This window comes from Stereum hirsutum, assembly GCF_000264905.1.
Source record: "Stereum hirsutum FP-91666 SS1 unplaced genomic scaffold STEHIscaffold_8, whole genome shotgun sequence".
Taxonomy (NCBI): domain Eukaryota; kingdom Fungi; phylum Basidiomycota; class Agaricomycetes; order Russulales; family Stereaceae; genus Stereum; species Stereum hirsutum.
Window position 1 is genome coordinate 1,188,235 of NW_006763138.1, and position 13,937 is coordinate 1,202,171.

At 53.7% G+C, this 13,937-nt stretch overlaps 4 protein-coding genes across 4 annotated transcripts; 3 read left to right on the top strand and 1 right to left on the bottom strand.

Moving 5' to 3' along the window:
• Positions 1-139: 139 nt before the first annotated feature.
• On the top strand, positions 140-3,492 carry STEHIDRAFT_147609 (uncharacterized protein). Its single transcript, XM_007304905.1, has 9 exons — positions 140-238; positions 334-433; positions 507-564; positions 787-958; positions 1,865-2,029; positions 2,292-2,404; positions 2,633-2,781; positions 2,907-3,054; positions 3,175-3,492. Exons 2-9 carry the CDS (start codon positions 385-387, stop codon positions 3,353-3,355), a joined length of 1,035 nt encoding a protein of 344 aa, XP_007304967.1. The 5' UTR covers positions 140-238; positions 334-384; the 3' UTR covers positions 3,356-3,492.
• A 966-nt stretch (positions 3,493-4,458) lies between these two features.
• STEHIDRAFT_58522 (glycoside hydrolase family 16 protein) lies at positions 4,459-6,660 on the top strand (the record flags this gene model as incomplete). The annotated part of the gene is made up of 10 exons (XM_007304551.1): positions 4,459-4,880; positions 4,940-4,973; positions 5,028-5,103; positions 5,155-5,253; positions 5,305-5,327; positions 5,383-5,413; positions 5,481-6,082; positions 6,149-6,176; positions 6,257-6,401; positions 6,570-6,660. 10 exons carry the CDS (start codon positions 4,459-4,461, stop codon positions 6,658-6,660), a joined length of 1,551 nt encoding a protein of 516 aa, XP_007304613.1.
• Positions 6,661-7,954: 1,294 nt separating this feature from the next.
• Positions 7,955-9,466, top strand: STEHIDRAFT_98452 (Mur ligase; the record flags this gene model as incomplete). Its single annotated transcript, XM_007304906.1, has 3 exons — positions 7,955-8,863; positions 8,945-9,180; positions 9,262-9,466. Coding segments are annotated over exons 1-3 (1,098 nt in total), but the record flags the coding sequence as incomplete, so codon positions are not given.
• Positions 9,467-11,254: 1,788 nt separating this feature from the next.
• Positions 11,255-13,572, bottom strand: STEHIDRAFT_157609 (uncharacterized protein; the record flags this gene model as incomplete). The annotated part of the gene is made up of 6 exons (XM_007304907.1): positions 11,255-11,644; positions 11,743-12,164; positions 12,233-12,734; positions 12,850-13,042; positions 13,111-13,184; positions 13,276-13,572. The coding sequence occupies 6 exons, from the start codon at positions 13,570-13,572 to the stop codon at positions 11,255-11,257; spliced, it is 1,878 nt and encodes a 625-aa protein (XP_007304969.1).
• Between the last annotated feature and the right edge of the window lie 365 nt (positions 13,573-13,937).

Consider the following 13,937-nt stretch of genomic DNA (forward strand, 5'->3'; position numbering starts at 1 on the left):
TTCGACCCCACCGCATGCGCAGTGGCGGCACGGCCAACCAATTGGGTGCGACCGGGCAGCCGCGGCAAGTCCGGCGGATCCCGGTGGAGGCGTTGTTGTTTCCGAGAATGGGTGGAATTCAATCCTTTGTTCGCGCGTCGCGTCGTAGGAACTTACAGTAAGGGTTCGCCGGAGCTCCTTTCGCGCAATCTTTCCTTGAGTAAGAGTTAAGAGTCAGAGTCAGAGCTTCTTGTACAAGGTTCGTTCATTTGTGTTTGTTACTTTTGGGTCTGTGGCTCCGCTCGTGGCTTTTCGTATTCATTCGTGGGAAATGACATACAATTGGTTTTTAAGCGCCGACACGCGTCGCGACTCGCCACCGTTTGGTTCATCCGCGTCGCCACCATGTCTCTACACGATTCGAGCAAGAGCATCCCGGTTCAGATTACTGAAGGTTGGTCTGTCTGTCGCAGAAAATGCAATGGTCGTCTCTTTGCTCACGCGAGCGTTTTGGAATCTGTAACTAGATGAAGGCGCCCTGTATGACCGTCAAATCCGTCTCTGGGGTCTCGAAGCTCAACAAAAGTGCGTATACTTACACTTTGCCTAGCCCGAAAACGCCTCGTTGTCCTTTTGTCTCGTACTGACACATATGGTTTGAACTTCACATCTGCGCTTTGCACGTGCACTAATGCCTGCATTCTTCAATTGGCTGATCATCGGGTTTACCTTCCGTACCACGCACAACCCCTCTCCCTGCGATGCTCAAATGACTGTTGGCTGCGACACTGATGGTTCTACGATTAGAATGCGCAACGCCACGATTCTGATCGTCAACCTGAAAGGCGTGGCGACCGAAGCGATCAAAAATATCGTCCTCGCGGGCGTAGGGAAGCTCGTCATACTTGACGGAGAGAACGTGGCGGAGGAGGACCTCGGTGCGGGGTTCTTCTTCCGAGACGAGGATGTGGGGAGAAAGGTTAGTGCTTAACTGACTGATCACTGGTGCATACATAGTACCGCAGGTCATGGCACGGACAGTGTGGTAAAGCACACGTCCCAGACTGTCAGCCGTGATTGTCTGCTGTGCCTTTGTTCCCCTCCTTGTGGGCCTCGTGATATGCTTTGCATGGATTCTCTTCCTCTTGGGAGTGATTCGGTCCGCTCTTTCTGCTATTTTTCATTATGGACCACGATTGGGACGCGTTGGGACCGAGAGACTTTGCTGCCTCTACGTTTATCCACATCTAACGTATGCAGCTCCATCTATGGTGCTAACCAAGCTTGTCCCGGCACCGTCCATCCACCGGTCGAGACCAGGTCAGGTCGGACCCTCTGTACCTCTCCCTCCTCTCCAACCAGCGTTCTTCTTCCCCTCCTTCCCTGCATTCTATTGTTCGGAGCATGACCGCCCGCTATTTCTCCCCACGCATCTACACTGACTCCGGGAGAGTTAGGAAGTAAAGATGGCCTATACGTTTAGGCACTCCTGCCCGTGCGCGCTCCATGTATGGCGCACTCACGCGCCCCCTCCTCCGTCCTGTAATGTCCTGACCCAAGGCACTTATAAATGCCCCGGAGGTCAGGTCGTACGGACGTCCAAGCCCTCGTGATACCATTGGCTGCATAACATGAATACCTCTTCAGGCCTGCTCTCTCCCTCTCCTTTTCATGCCCCGCTACTTTCGTCAGGCTATCCACCGGCTGACTGACTTACTGACTTGTCTTTTATTTTTGTTTCGGTTCGGCTCGGTGTCTATACCCTCCCATATACCGTCGGCTTCGGTTTGGGTTTGGGTTTGGAATTGAATTGGATTGGCTTACGCTTCGGGCCTGGTTCCCCTCCCCTCCCGCTCTCTCCTTTCCTCGTGCAAACCTTTCATAGCGGGTCGAAGCCGCTAAAAACAGGATCGGAGAACTTAATCCGCTGGTGACCATCGAGGTAATCCCGGATGCGATCGCTTCGTTGTTAGAGATCGAGGGCGGACTGGACAAGTTGGTGGGTAGGGTGGATATGGTGTGTGCGACGGATTTGGGGAGGGATGAGTCGGTGAGTCTTGGTTTTTTCTCTCGGATTATGTTTCTTTTTCTTCCTTGGAGGGTAGTTTCGGTAGTGTGTGTGGCTGCGATCTATTATGTTTCGGTATCTTCAGTCCGCGTCGCTTTCATTCAACTCGGATTCGGGTTGAGACATGTGTCATACGGCGCTCCGTCTCTATCCTCATCCTCGAATACCTGACCTTTTAAAAAGAACTTGCTAACATCCCCTGCACCCCTTGCGGTATATCTCTTTCTTCCCTATATTCGAACAGATCCGCATAAACGAAGCATGTCGGAGACTAGGCAAGCCCATGTACGTCGGGGGAAGCTACGGCCTGCTCGGATACATCTTCTGCGACTTGCTGAAGCACGAGTATATCGCACCGTACGTCCGTTGCCGTTAACTCCGTTTTATTCATACTCCTGTACCTTCCTCCCTTGCCTCTCGCCCCTGCCATGTCATATTCTTTTGATACCTGCTACATTACCCCTCCATGTCGCTTTTCCGACTCCTGATCCTTCATGCACTTGATCCCCGAGCGGACTTGATCTTTGACCGACTGATCTTCATTCTTTATCTTTGTCATTTTCGTTTGTGGGTGCGTATTCACAGGGACCGATCGGGCAACAAAGAGAATGCGAAGAACTCGCTCGCGTCTGTGCAGTACTGTTCGCTAAAAGAAGCCCTGACGCATAATTGGGCGGGAATGACGAGGAGGCAGACGAAGGAGTTGAATCCGGCTGTGGTGTTCGCTGTGCTTGGTTCGTGTTTCTGTTCCTCTTTCCCTTCCTCCCCCTCAGTATCCACCTCCACCTCCACCACCACCTCCACCTCCACCTCTACCTTGTGCTCTTCCCTGTTTTCCTTGCTGACGGGGGATGTGCAGCGATCTGGGAGTTCCAAGCTAAACATCAAGGAAAACTTCCGAGTGAGCTGGAAGAGGCGGATGAGCTGGAGGCGATCGCGAATAAGATGATCAAAGAGGCGGATGTGAATAAGCAGATATTGACCGTCGCTCCGAGGGACCTGATCGAGTGAGTTTTTCCGTCTCCCCACTCACTCCTCATGCACCTTCTTCACCACCTACCTACCTACCTACTACCCACCCACCCACCGCCCTGAAAATATTCTAACGCCTTTTTCCGGGCTGGTAGGACGATGGCCACGACCGCCTTCGCCGAGTTCTCGCCCGTGTGCGCCGTCGTTGGAGGACTATTGGCACAGGATATCTTGAAGGCGTTGGGTGCGAGGGAGGCGCCGCTCGCGAATTTCTTTACGTTCGATGGGAATACGGGTGGTGGGACTGTGGTGAGGATGAGGATGGCGGGACCGTAGTGCTCTGTTTTTGGTTTTGTCGTTTCGGTTTTGCTTGATTTCCTGTAGTTGACCGGGGAAACAGACAGAGGGAGTGCTACTGCTTGCTTGAGAGGTCATCATGGGATATGCCAAGTCACTTGTCGCCCTCTGCGACCTTTCTGCCATTCTCTGGGCCTGCGTAATTCTTTAGACAGCAGTAAAAGTTGAAGCTGCCAAGCTTGTCTTGAAGTACTGAGCTCGACATTGTACACATATTCATGTGTACTGTTGACCAACTACGCCACCGAGCCACAGAGGGGATAAAACGGCGAGATAAGACCGTGTTGGGCCACAGCGCGCGAACAGCGCCAAGCTGCTGGATGTGAGCGGAGAACGCGGTCACAAGCCCGACGCAGAATGAGGATCAGACGCGTGTTGTTCGTGAACGAGCTCCCACACGCCCGAAGTAGCTGCCCGCTCTGATGATTGCTGAGAACTCGAGCTATGAAGGCTTGACGACTGGTGCCACCGACGCTGTCCGAGCTGTGTTCCTGAGGGGAGACCGGCGGAAAGGTGAAAGAAGGCGTGGGTGCTGCGGGTGAACAGATGCTGACGTAAGAGGTAAGCGGAGAGGAGGGGTTGTGCTGGAGCCAAGAGGCACGACGACGTCTGGCAAGTGACGGTCAGCTCGCAGTCGCCATTTGATACTCCTCCCCACAGCTCTCCGCACCAGCTCCCTCCGTCCGAGGCCATGGCCACAAGGCGAGATGCCCCCAATCCCGCCCTCTACAACCCAGTCCCGAACCCCCCTCACTCTGCCAGTGGACATATGACTCCCTCAAATTCTGGCCAGATGCTCTCTCCCAATGGCCTACCCCCAAGGCAGGATCCGATGACCCAGGGCGTAGCGTCGGGCTCCGTTGGCGCGTCCTATGGCCCTTATTCCGTGCGTGCAATTTTTTCCCCGTCTTCTGGCCTCGCTTTTGTTCTAAATCGACGTCGATGCGCAGTACAACGCAAGAGGAAGCGGCCTCTACAATGCCTCCCGATTCAGCGCAGCACCCTCAGAAACGTCCGTAATGACGTCTTCTGGCGGAGGCGAGAAAGCACTCCCCGCCTCCTCCGCAACCGTCCCTCTGTACATGTGGGACCAGACAGACCCTGACCTCGACGACCCGTTGCATAATCCGGACCCGAAACGGGATGCGTCGTCGTTCACGATCTTCTCAGCCCGTGGGTGGGCCAACGTCGGGTTTCTGGTCATCATTCTCGCTGGGTTGATCACTCTCTTCGCCGGCTACCCGATCATTGTGGCGACGACGGGGAAGGGGCAGAGTACGCTGGGGGGAAGTAATATCGGAGGGACGAACTCGAGCGGACAGGTGCCTTCGTTCCCGGGCATGCCGACGCTTATCGACGACGATACGGACGAGAGCGTGTATACGAGGACCGGGTCCGATGGGAAGAAGTATAATTTGGTGTTTAGTGACGAGTTCAATACGGATGGAAGGACGTTTTGGGAAGGCGACGACCCGTTCTGGGAGGCTATGGATTTCAACTACTGGTGAGTGTGCTGCCTTTGGACGGTTCTGTCGCCTTTGCTCATCAAGCGATTGATTGCAGGCCCACCGGCGATCTGGAGTGGTATGATCCTCAGGTGAGAGGAGCTGCAGACTGTGTACGATAAGCTGTCGTCTCATATAGTATGCAGGCCATCACAACGAAGGACGGGAAGCTCGTGATTACCATGACCGAACAAAACACACACAATCTCAACTTCCAAAGTGGTGAGTATATCGTTCACTTGTTCGTGCCACCGCCACTCATAATTTTCCCAGGCATGTTACAATCATGGAACAAGCTATGCTTCACAACAGGCTACGTCGAAGTGTCCGTGAGCTTGCCTGGTTCTCACAATTCCCCGGGTTTCTGGCCAGGTAAACTACTCAGTCTATTCTAAACATAATCCGACTAATCCCGTTTTGCAGGTATCTGGACTATGGGTAACTTGGTATGCTAACACCTCTACAACGACTCCTGTGTCATATATCTAACGTCCCCAACAGGGCCGCGCTGGATACGGTGCCACAACCGAAGGTTCGTCCCCCCACTCCTCCCACCATCATCACATCCACATCTCCTAACACCCCCTCGCACCACACAGGCATGTGGCCCTACTCCTACGACACCTGCGACCTCGGCACCTTCCCCAACCAAACCAACCCAGACGGAACGACCCCCGCCGCCGCCCTCACCGGCTCAACCTGGGGCACCGAACTCTCCTACCTCCCCGGCCAACGCACCTCCGCCTGCACCTGTTCCGGCGAAGACCACCCCGGACCATCGAACTCCCGCGGGCGCTCAGCCCCAGAGATCGATATCATCGAGGCGCAGATCGACGTCGACGTGATGCGCGGCCAAGTCTCGCAGTCGCTGCAAGTCGCGCCGTTCAATTATTTGTACGAATTCGATAACGATACGTCTGTGTCGCCGATCTACGACGATAGCATCACTTCGTTGAATTCGTATAAGGGCGGGCAGTGGCAGCAGGCGGTGTCGGCGCTGACGTATATCGACGAGGACGTGTATAATGATGAGAATTATGCGACGTATGGGGTCGAGTATTGGAGTAATCGGGATAATAGGGACGAGGGGTATATTACGTGGTATTCGCAGGGGACGCCGAGTTGGAAGGTCACGGCGGGGTCGATTGGGGCGGATTCGGAGGTGGAGATTTCGGAGAGGTTGATTCCGGAGGAGCCGATGGTGAGTGGTTTGGTTTGAGGGGAGTGTGTGCGAGGACTGACGGAAATGTGGCTTGGTTTTTGATAGTATCTGGTTATCAACTTTGGTATCTCGCGTGAGTAGCTTTAGCACCTCGGCGTGCTTGAGCACTCACTCACACTCACATGCTTTGTTCCCATGTTCTCTCGTTTACAGCTTCGTTCCAAGCCGCGGATTACAAACATCTCGTCTTCCCAAGTGAAATGCGGATCGACTACGTCAGGGTCTATCAACGTGCAGACGTCGAGGACGGACTGTCGTGCGACCCGCCGAATTACCCTACGGCTGATTATATCAATGAGTGCGTCCTTGCCTTCTCTTTCTCCTCCCTTCTCCGTGTCCTTCTCCTTTTGCTCTGTCTCCGGGATCTCCTTCTGTCCCTGTCCTTGGGTATCAGTCCCTCCCATCCCATTCCCCTCATTCGCATTCGCATCAGGACCGAACTGACGCTCTGACACGTTTTCGACAGTCATATCGAGGCGTATAGTAACCCGAATCTGACGACGTGGGCCGAGGCCGGGTTCTCCTTCCCGAAGAACTCGATGTACGATGGGTGTTAAGCTTAAGTAGGTGTTGTTGAAAGATTAGCTCTACTTCTGCTCCTGCGTTTGCTTGTCCTTGTTGTGGTGCGTCGTTTCGTTAAAGCGCTTCTTCTTTTCCAATATGACTGATGAATGGTCTTGTAGCCTCTATTACGACCTTACCTCCATGACGTGACATCTTTTCCCTTTCCCATCCTTCCCTTAATTCGATATTGTCCCAGCCTACCTGTTTTCTGTTTCTGCGCGGATTCTCGACTGTTTTACTTCTATCTGTCTCTGCATTTCACGCCACCACGGACCATGTTCTCCATTCACTCCCTAGACCCCATTCTGAGATCGCACACAATGCCTTGATAACTCCCCCATTAACCCCACCCCCACCCCCGTCTGTCTCCATCCTCATGTATTGTCCCTGTGGTCTATTACTCACCCTTGCACCCGCCCACCGTCACCGTCACCGTCACCGCCACTCTCACTCTTATCACCGCACCTCTCGTCGTCGTCACCATCAATTCCCCGCCGCCACATATTCATCCACCGTGCCTATGCTCTCCGTCCCCGTTCCCATCACCGTCTTCGTATATAGTACTACATCTAGGACTATCCTTGTTAGCCACCTACATACCTGTTTACCTACCTACTCATTTTTACAACACTTTGCTACCCCTTCACTTTTACAACACGTTTGCTACCTCCCACACATCTAGCTACCGCGCGTTCCTCGCTCCTCACCCTTCACTCTTTACTACTCGTCCTGTAGTAGTATACCTGTCTGTCCCTGGACTTTTTTTCTTTCACTTTTCCCCCCTACTCCTTTTCACTTTCTGTTGCGCCTCTTTACATCCAGAAAGAAACGAACGCTGATTCAGATACGTTGATTCCGAGAGTCTGCGTGCATTGACAGTGACAAGCAAAACGTTGACAGCCCGACCCGACGCATCCTGTCACGGCGAATTCAGCCCGTGTCGTGTCGTCTCTTCCATTCATGGCTCCATTCTTCGGGCTCCCATGCATCATCGCATGTTCTCCGGTGCCTTAGACCTTGGTGGCGTTAGACCGTGCGTCACGTCGAGAATTGTATTACAATAAAGCACTGGATCGATTCGGACGAAAACACTGGCACTTTGCACAGCGTTCGGGATTATGTTACAGACAGTGTTAAATTTGTATTTCATTTTACCCGGGATGCATATGGGAAGGGCTGGGCGCAGAGCTTAAGTTATGAGCGTACGTACTCGTACTGCTATTACGCTTTGAATCGTTCGTTCGTCATTGCATGCATGGGTAAGTGCCCCATTGAGTCGCCAGCTTTCAATTGACAGACGGAGTGAATGGAGGGTCACTGTGTGTGGCGTCGGGTCGGACGAACAAGTGGCGGTTGGATTATCGGTAGTAGCGCGGACGGGAGAAGATGGATGTCGGGTTTGCAAATGGGGGGCCGCACAAGCCCAGGCTGAGGCATCGATATAGCCAGCAGCCAGCAGCCACACTCCATCCATCTTTTTATTTCTCTTTTTCTCTTTTGCTTTCTTGATTCAAGACCATCTACTCGCCGACGCAAAGGATGCCGAACACTTTGGGCATCGACCTCTCGCTGGACAGGATCCGGAAGCTGCTCACGTTCCTCCCGGGCTACACACGACCGACGATCCACATCGCAGGGACGAACGGCAAGGGAAGCGTTTCCTCCCTTCTCTCCTCCATCTTCCAGTCCTCCCACATCTCCTTCGGACGCTTCAATTCCCCCCACCTCGTCGCAGTACACGACTGCATCACCATCAACGGCCGCACCGTCAACTTTTCATTGTATACCGAGGCATGGAGATTGGTGAGACAGGCGAACGACGAACATGGCGTCGGCGCGAGCGAGTTCGAGCTGCTTACGAGCACAGCGATGCTCATCTTTGAGCTCGAGAAAGTGGAAGTCGTCGTGCTCGAGGTGGGCATGGGCGGCCGCCTGGACGCGACGAACGTAGTCCGGGACGAGTGCGTGCTCGTCGATGCGCTCGCGTCCGTCGATCTGGACCACCAAGCGATCCTGGGCCACACGGTCGAGGAGATCGCGAGGGAGAAGGCACGGATAGCGAGGAGGGGGAAACCGTTCGTGCTCGGGAGGCAGCGGTATGCAGAGGTCGTGAGCGCGGTGAGGGAGGAAGTGCTCAAGGTCGGGGGAGACGTCGTCGACGTGTGGCCCGTGCGTCGGAGGGAGTGGGATCCCAGTGTAGATGGTGGTGACGATCTTGACGACTCGTTTGACTTTCGGCCTTCAAAATTCAGGAAACCACGACCGCAGGCCGTCGAGCTCGTCCTACCTTACTTCCTGCACCCCGTCAAGGCGCTCCTGCCGCTATACGGAGCCTACCAGCTCGACAACCTCGCCATCGCGGCCACCGTCATCTCGACACTGCTCACACATCCGTCTTGTGTTGAACGCGCTTCGTCCTGGTTGGGACGGCTTACGGCGGAGACGTTGGCTGCTGGGATCAAGGCCGCAGGCTGGCCTGGTCGATTATCGTTCCATTCGCTCCCCGTCTCGGCGTTGGACTATGTTCCATCCCCAGACGACGACGGGGGCGGGGGTGGTGGTGGGCATCGACCGCCAGATGATAACGGCGGCAGGCGTATAACTGTCCTCGCAGACGGCGCCCACAACCCCGCATCTTCGAGCACTCTCGCATCCTACATCTCGCATCTCCTCTCCAGCTCTAGCGCCACCCACACCTCATCAAACCCACCCCGACCACGAACGATCCACCTAATCTACATCCTCGCCCTCTCCCACTCCCCACCCAAAACCCCCCTCCAAACACTCTCGCAACTCCTCTCCCTCCCGTCTCCCTCTCCTCCCTCCCACTCTTCTTCTTCTGCTTCCGCGTCAATATTCGCCCCTCCACTCCCTCCACAACCCCCACCCCATCCGGTTTCATCAACCTCGTCTTCGAACACCCAGACACCCGCGACCTCGCCTAGATCGAATAGTGTGAAATCGCTCTCGCCTTCGCCGCCCGCTACTGGTGGGTCGTCGGCGTCACAGGCGGGGTCACCGACGATGTCGCCGAGATATGGGTCGGTGTCGCTACAGACGCATGTACAGACGCAGGGGCAGGGGCAGCAGAGATCACGACCGACGTCTCCGAGAGCGTTACCTCAGGCATTAGGAAACCCTACGATGGCTTCGAGCTCGGGATCTGGATCGGGGTCTTCGTCTATGATCGCGCCTGTACTCCCGACTTCATTCAATTTCAGCACACGCCCAGATTTACATCCGCCCACCACCACCACCTCCTCCAACCCCGCCAACATCCCCACATCAACAGCAACACCAATCCCAACGCAAACACAACCACAAACACAAACACCACAAATCCGCATCCGCACCTCCGTCGCCTGTCTCCGTTTCTCGCCCGTCGAAGGTATGCCCTGGGTACGCCCCGTCTCGCCTAGTGAGTTGAAGAGGACGGTTAGGCGGATATTGCCGGATGCGGAGGTTTGGACTGAGGATGATGATGACGGGAGAAATCAGAGCGGAGAGAAAGGGATGGGGATGGGGAATGGGAAGGGGAATGGAGTGGGAGTAAGGGAAGGGACGGAGAGAGATGGAGTGGAGAGGGGGGTGGAGGGGATGAGGAGGGCGTTGAGGTGGGCTGCGGGGCGGATGGGTGGGCGGATTGGGAGTGGGGATGATGGTGGCGGAGGCGGGTTTGGCGATGGGGGTGGGGTGGTGAGCAAGAGGGAGAGGGAGAAGGAGAGGAGGGGGAGGAGGAGAAGGAGGGACTGGTAGTTGTGGCGGGGAGTTTGTACCTCGTTGCGGACTTTTATCGCTTGATGGGGAGTTGGAGGGAGGAGTGATTTTTAATTTGATTTTTTCGATTCGTTTTTCTGCATGCGCACGCATCGTTTTCGAGTTTTTTCTGTTCATTATACGCTCGCATCGTTTTCTTATCTCTTGTTTCTTGTTTCTTTTTTTTCCCGTTCGTTCATCCATCTAATACCTCCTCGTCCTCCCTTCCTGTCTTACTTATATCGCCCGGCCTACCGTCCTATATATAGCGTCTGTGTCTCAGTCTCTCTCTCCCAGCCTCAGCCTCATTTTCAGTCCCATTCTCAGCCTCATTCTCAGCCTCATTCTCAGCCTCATTGTTCATTGTCATCGTCATTACCATGCCAAGTTGTCATTGTCATCGTCATTGTCCGTGTTTGTTCTACTTTTTTGTTTGTTCGTTTGCCATTTGTTTGTTCGTTTGCCATTTGTGTCTTTGTCTGTGTCTTTGTTTGTAGCCCAATTCAGACTTGTTGTTTGTTGTTGTTGTTGTTGTTGACTAGGACCTTTTAGAAGTAAGTGCAGCCAACTAAATAGAACGTGTAGTCTAAGTACAGTCAGATAAGTCAAGGGAGTAGAAGTAGGTTGTGTTGGGTTGTATTGGGGTTGGGATTGATGTCACGTATGTGTACATTGTACAGACAGGCTCGACCCTTCAAGCTTTCAAACCCTCCGACCCATACCCAGTAAGTTACCCTGAATTTAAGCCTTCCGAACCATCCTGAATCTAAGCCCTACTAACCTAGCCTGACTCTGATTCTTTTACAGTAACTTACATACTCGTACCCGTACTCAATTAACCTCCGCAGACTCGGACCCGACCCTGTCAATGGGAACGACGACGATCCCGAAATTCCGCGCACTCCCCAATGCCTGGTCGAATAAGCCCACCAGGCGGACGTCCCACTGACTGTTACCGTTGGTGTCCCTGTCCCTGTCAGTACTGGCGGTTGCTACCGTCCCTTTGGACCTCGACTGATCACCTCCACCGCCGTCTTCCACACTCCCACTCTCACGACATGCCAGTGGGTCAGAGTCCAAGTGAAGACTCTCCCTCAGCCAGCAGAGTCGATCTCGAACGACCATACTCTCTATCGCAGGTCCGGCGAGACATCGAAGGACGTGGAGGATTTCTAGTCTTGTGATCCACTTCTGCAGTTCTTTTGAGTCCGAGAGGAGGTCCTGTATGTATTCATGTAGGCATGTCGAGTCAACATGGAGGAATGTGTGGAAGACCAGGAAAATAGTATCATGAAACGACGATCATCAGATGAACTTACAGAAGACATGACCCCCTCCAGATCTAGATCGAACTTCTGACACGCCCTCGCAAGGAAGATTTCGAGCGACGCGTACGCACTGTCAGGCAGTCGACCTAACCTCTTCGCCTTCTCCTTTCCCTCTTCCCTCCAGGCCTCTGCCCTTGGTCGCGTTGCATCGCTGCTGTATCTCTGAGTCTCTGGCGCAGTACTATGATCACGATCACGAACGGGGAGAAACCGTTCGAGCAGAGCACGAAACACGACTTTGCGGATGGAGAGCTCGGTGGTAGTTTTTGATGTCGGCGTGTCGAACCAGTGCGAGGGGGTTTGGGCGGCGAGTTGCAGGTGGGAGGGTGTTAGCGTTAGTGATAGGGATGGGGATGGAGATGGGGATGGGGATGCATGGGGAGCGGCTCGGAAGGCTTTGGAGAGGGGGAAATCTGGTACGTGGGTGGTAAGTACTGGAAGGATCAATGCAATGCGAAACGAGACGAGTAAGACCGTGTACCTTCTGCGTTCATCATATTGTAACAACAACCCACAACCACCGCAGCTTTGGGCGTCCACGTAGTAATATGCGGAGGTGCGGTAGTGTTCGGCGGTGAATCATGAAAGGAGAGAAACACCCGGAGAATATCCGGTGTGAGCGAACCGCAGGCATGGAGGCCGACGACGAGGACAGGTATTGGCGTGTTCAAGTTCTCCGTCGATGACGAGTCGTCCGAATACGAATATGGTGCGTCCTGTATCCACGCTGTGACGGCTTGATACAGAGTCGAAGGTGTGATATGGATGGTCTTGTGCGTTAAGCTCCCTCTAGTTCTAGTACGCCCGGAAATCTCTACACTGGCAGCTCCATTTTTCTCTGGGACTCCGGTAGTGCGTGATGCCGGAGTCTTCCCTTTCTGTTCCCACTGCCGTCGACGCTCCGCGCCCTTCGTCTGCACGTCGCTCCCGTCGAGAGCAAGGACATGAAATCCAAGGTCGCATAATGCTCGTGAAAGGTAGCCCTAGGCACAGACAATGAAACTTTAGCACTGCAGCGTATCTAAATCACTCGCGCATTTAATTATGTACGAGTGTACCTAGGAATCGAAAATAATATGAGGATGAGTGCGTACGTACCTGTCCAGCACCAACATCTACTACATGTCTAACGCCACGAAGACATGGCGACGAAGACACGAGATGGTCGATGTAACTCGCCATGCGTGAGACTTCGTGGGATTTTTTGGGTGACATGCCGGGGATTGAAGGTGGTCGAACTGCTGCCATGTTTGCGGAAGGACATCCGGCTGTAGAATCAGCCTCGGATGCCCTGTCAGTAACTCGTTAGTGATACTCTCAATTCAGTGTTTATCACTGATTCTCGAAGAAAAAGCGTACCATTTTTCTGGAGAACGGTCGAGGTCCAATTTCTTCGCTCGATCTATGTACCTTGCGATTTTATCCGGGATATCCTGTAAATATAAGCTGTAGGTCATTATAAATCACAAATACATCCAGTGCCCCACTGAGTTTGTTAGAGGAAAAAGAAAATCGTGTACGTACTTCCGCACAAGTCACACCTCCATCCCGTGCGTCCGAGTCGATGTATGCCTGAACAAGGGTTTCCCACTGTTTCTGTGTCTTTTGACCACCAGAGTCCGCATCTGAATACGATGTCCCTGTCGAGTCGCACCAGTCGAGCCGTTTAAGACCTCGAGGGACGGACGATGACGATGAGGAAGCGGCGACCAAGCGGTTCGGATGCGTTTCGATCAACGAAGCGACGAATGGATCACGGAGAAACTCCAAGATTTCGAGACGGTCTGATTCCGAAAGACGTTCACTAGTATTCGAAGACATGCACATTGATCCAGCACCGCACATTGCCTGAGTATTCGTGGTCCGTGGTGGAAGAGACCGTGATAGTTGTCACTAAGATGTTTGGACGCCACAAATCACCGCCGATGTCCCGGGAAGAGTCGTCAACTCTAACCCTGCCTGCCCGGTGCCGTCCACATGCATAAAGATGCCACCATATCCGGATCGTCAATCTCCTTATTCGTTTGGATGTCGTTGTTGCTGAGGATCAGGTATAATTTTGGGAGGTAGCCTGGGGAAAGCCCACAGTCCTGGCGAAGGCCATAAATCTTCTCAGCGGTAAACGAAAGCAACATCGAAAGCAATCCCATTCCGCCCGTGAATCCAAAATCATAACATAACATACA

Coding starts and splice junctions, on each gene's coding strand:
- STEHIDRAFT_147609 (XM_007304905.1), top strand. CDS start 385: ATGTCTCTACACGATTCGAGCAAGAGCATCCCGGTTCAGATTACTGAA. Junction 2,782..2,906: donor TGTGGTGTTCGCTGTGCTTG/GTTCGTGTTTCT, acceptor GGGGATGTGCAG/CGATCTGGGAGTTCCAAGCT. Junction 3,055..3,174: donor GCTCCGAGGGACCTGATCGA/GTGAGTTTTTCC, acceptor CCGGGCTGGTAG/GACGATGGCCACGACCGCCT.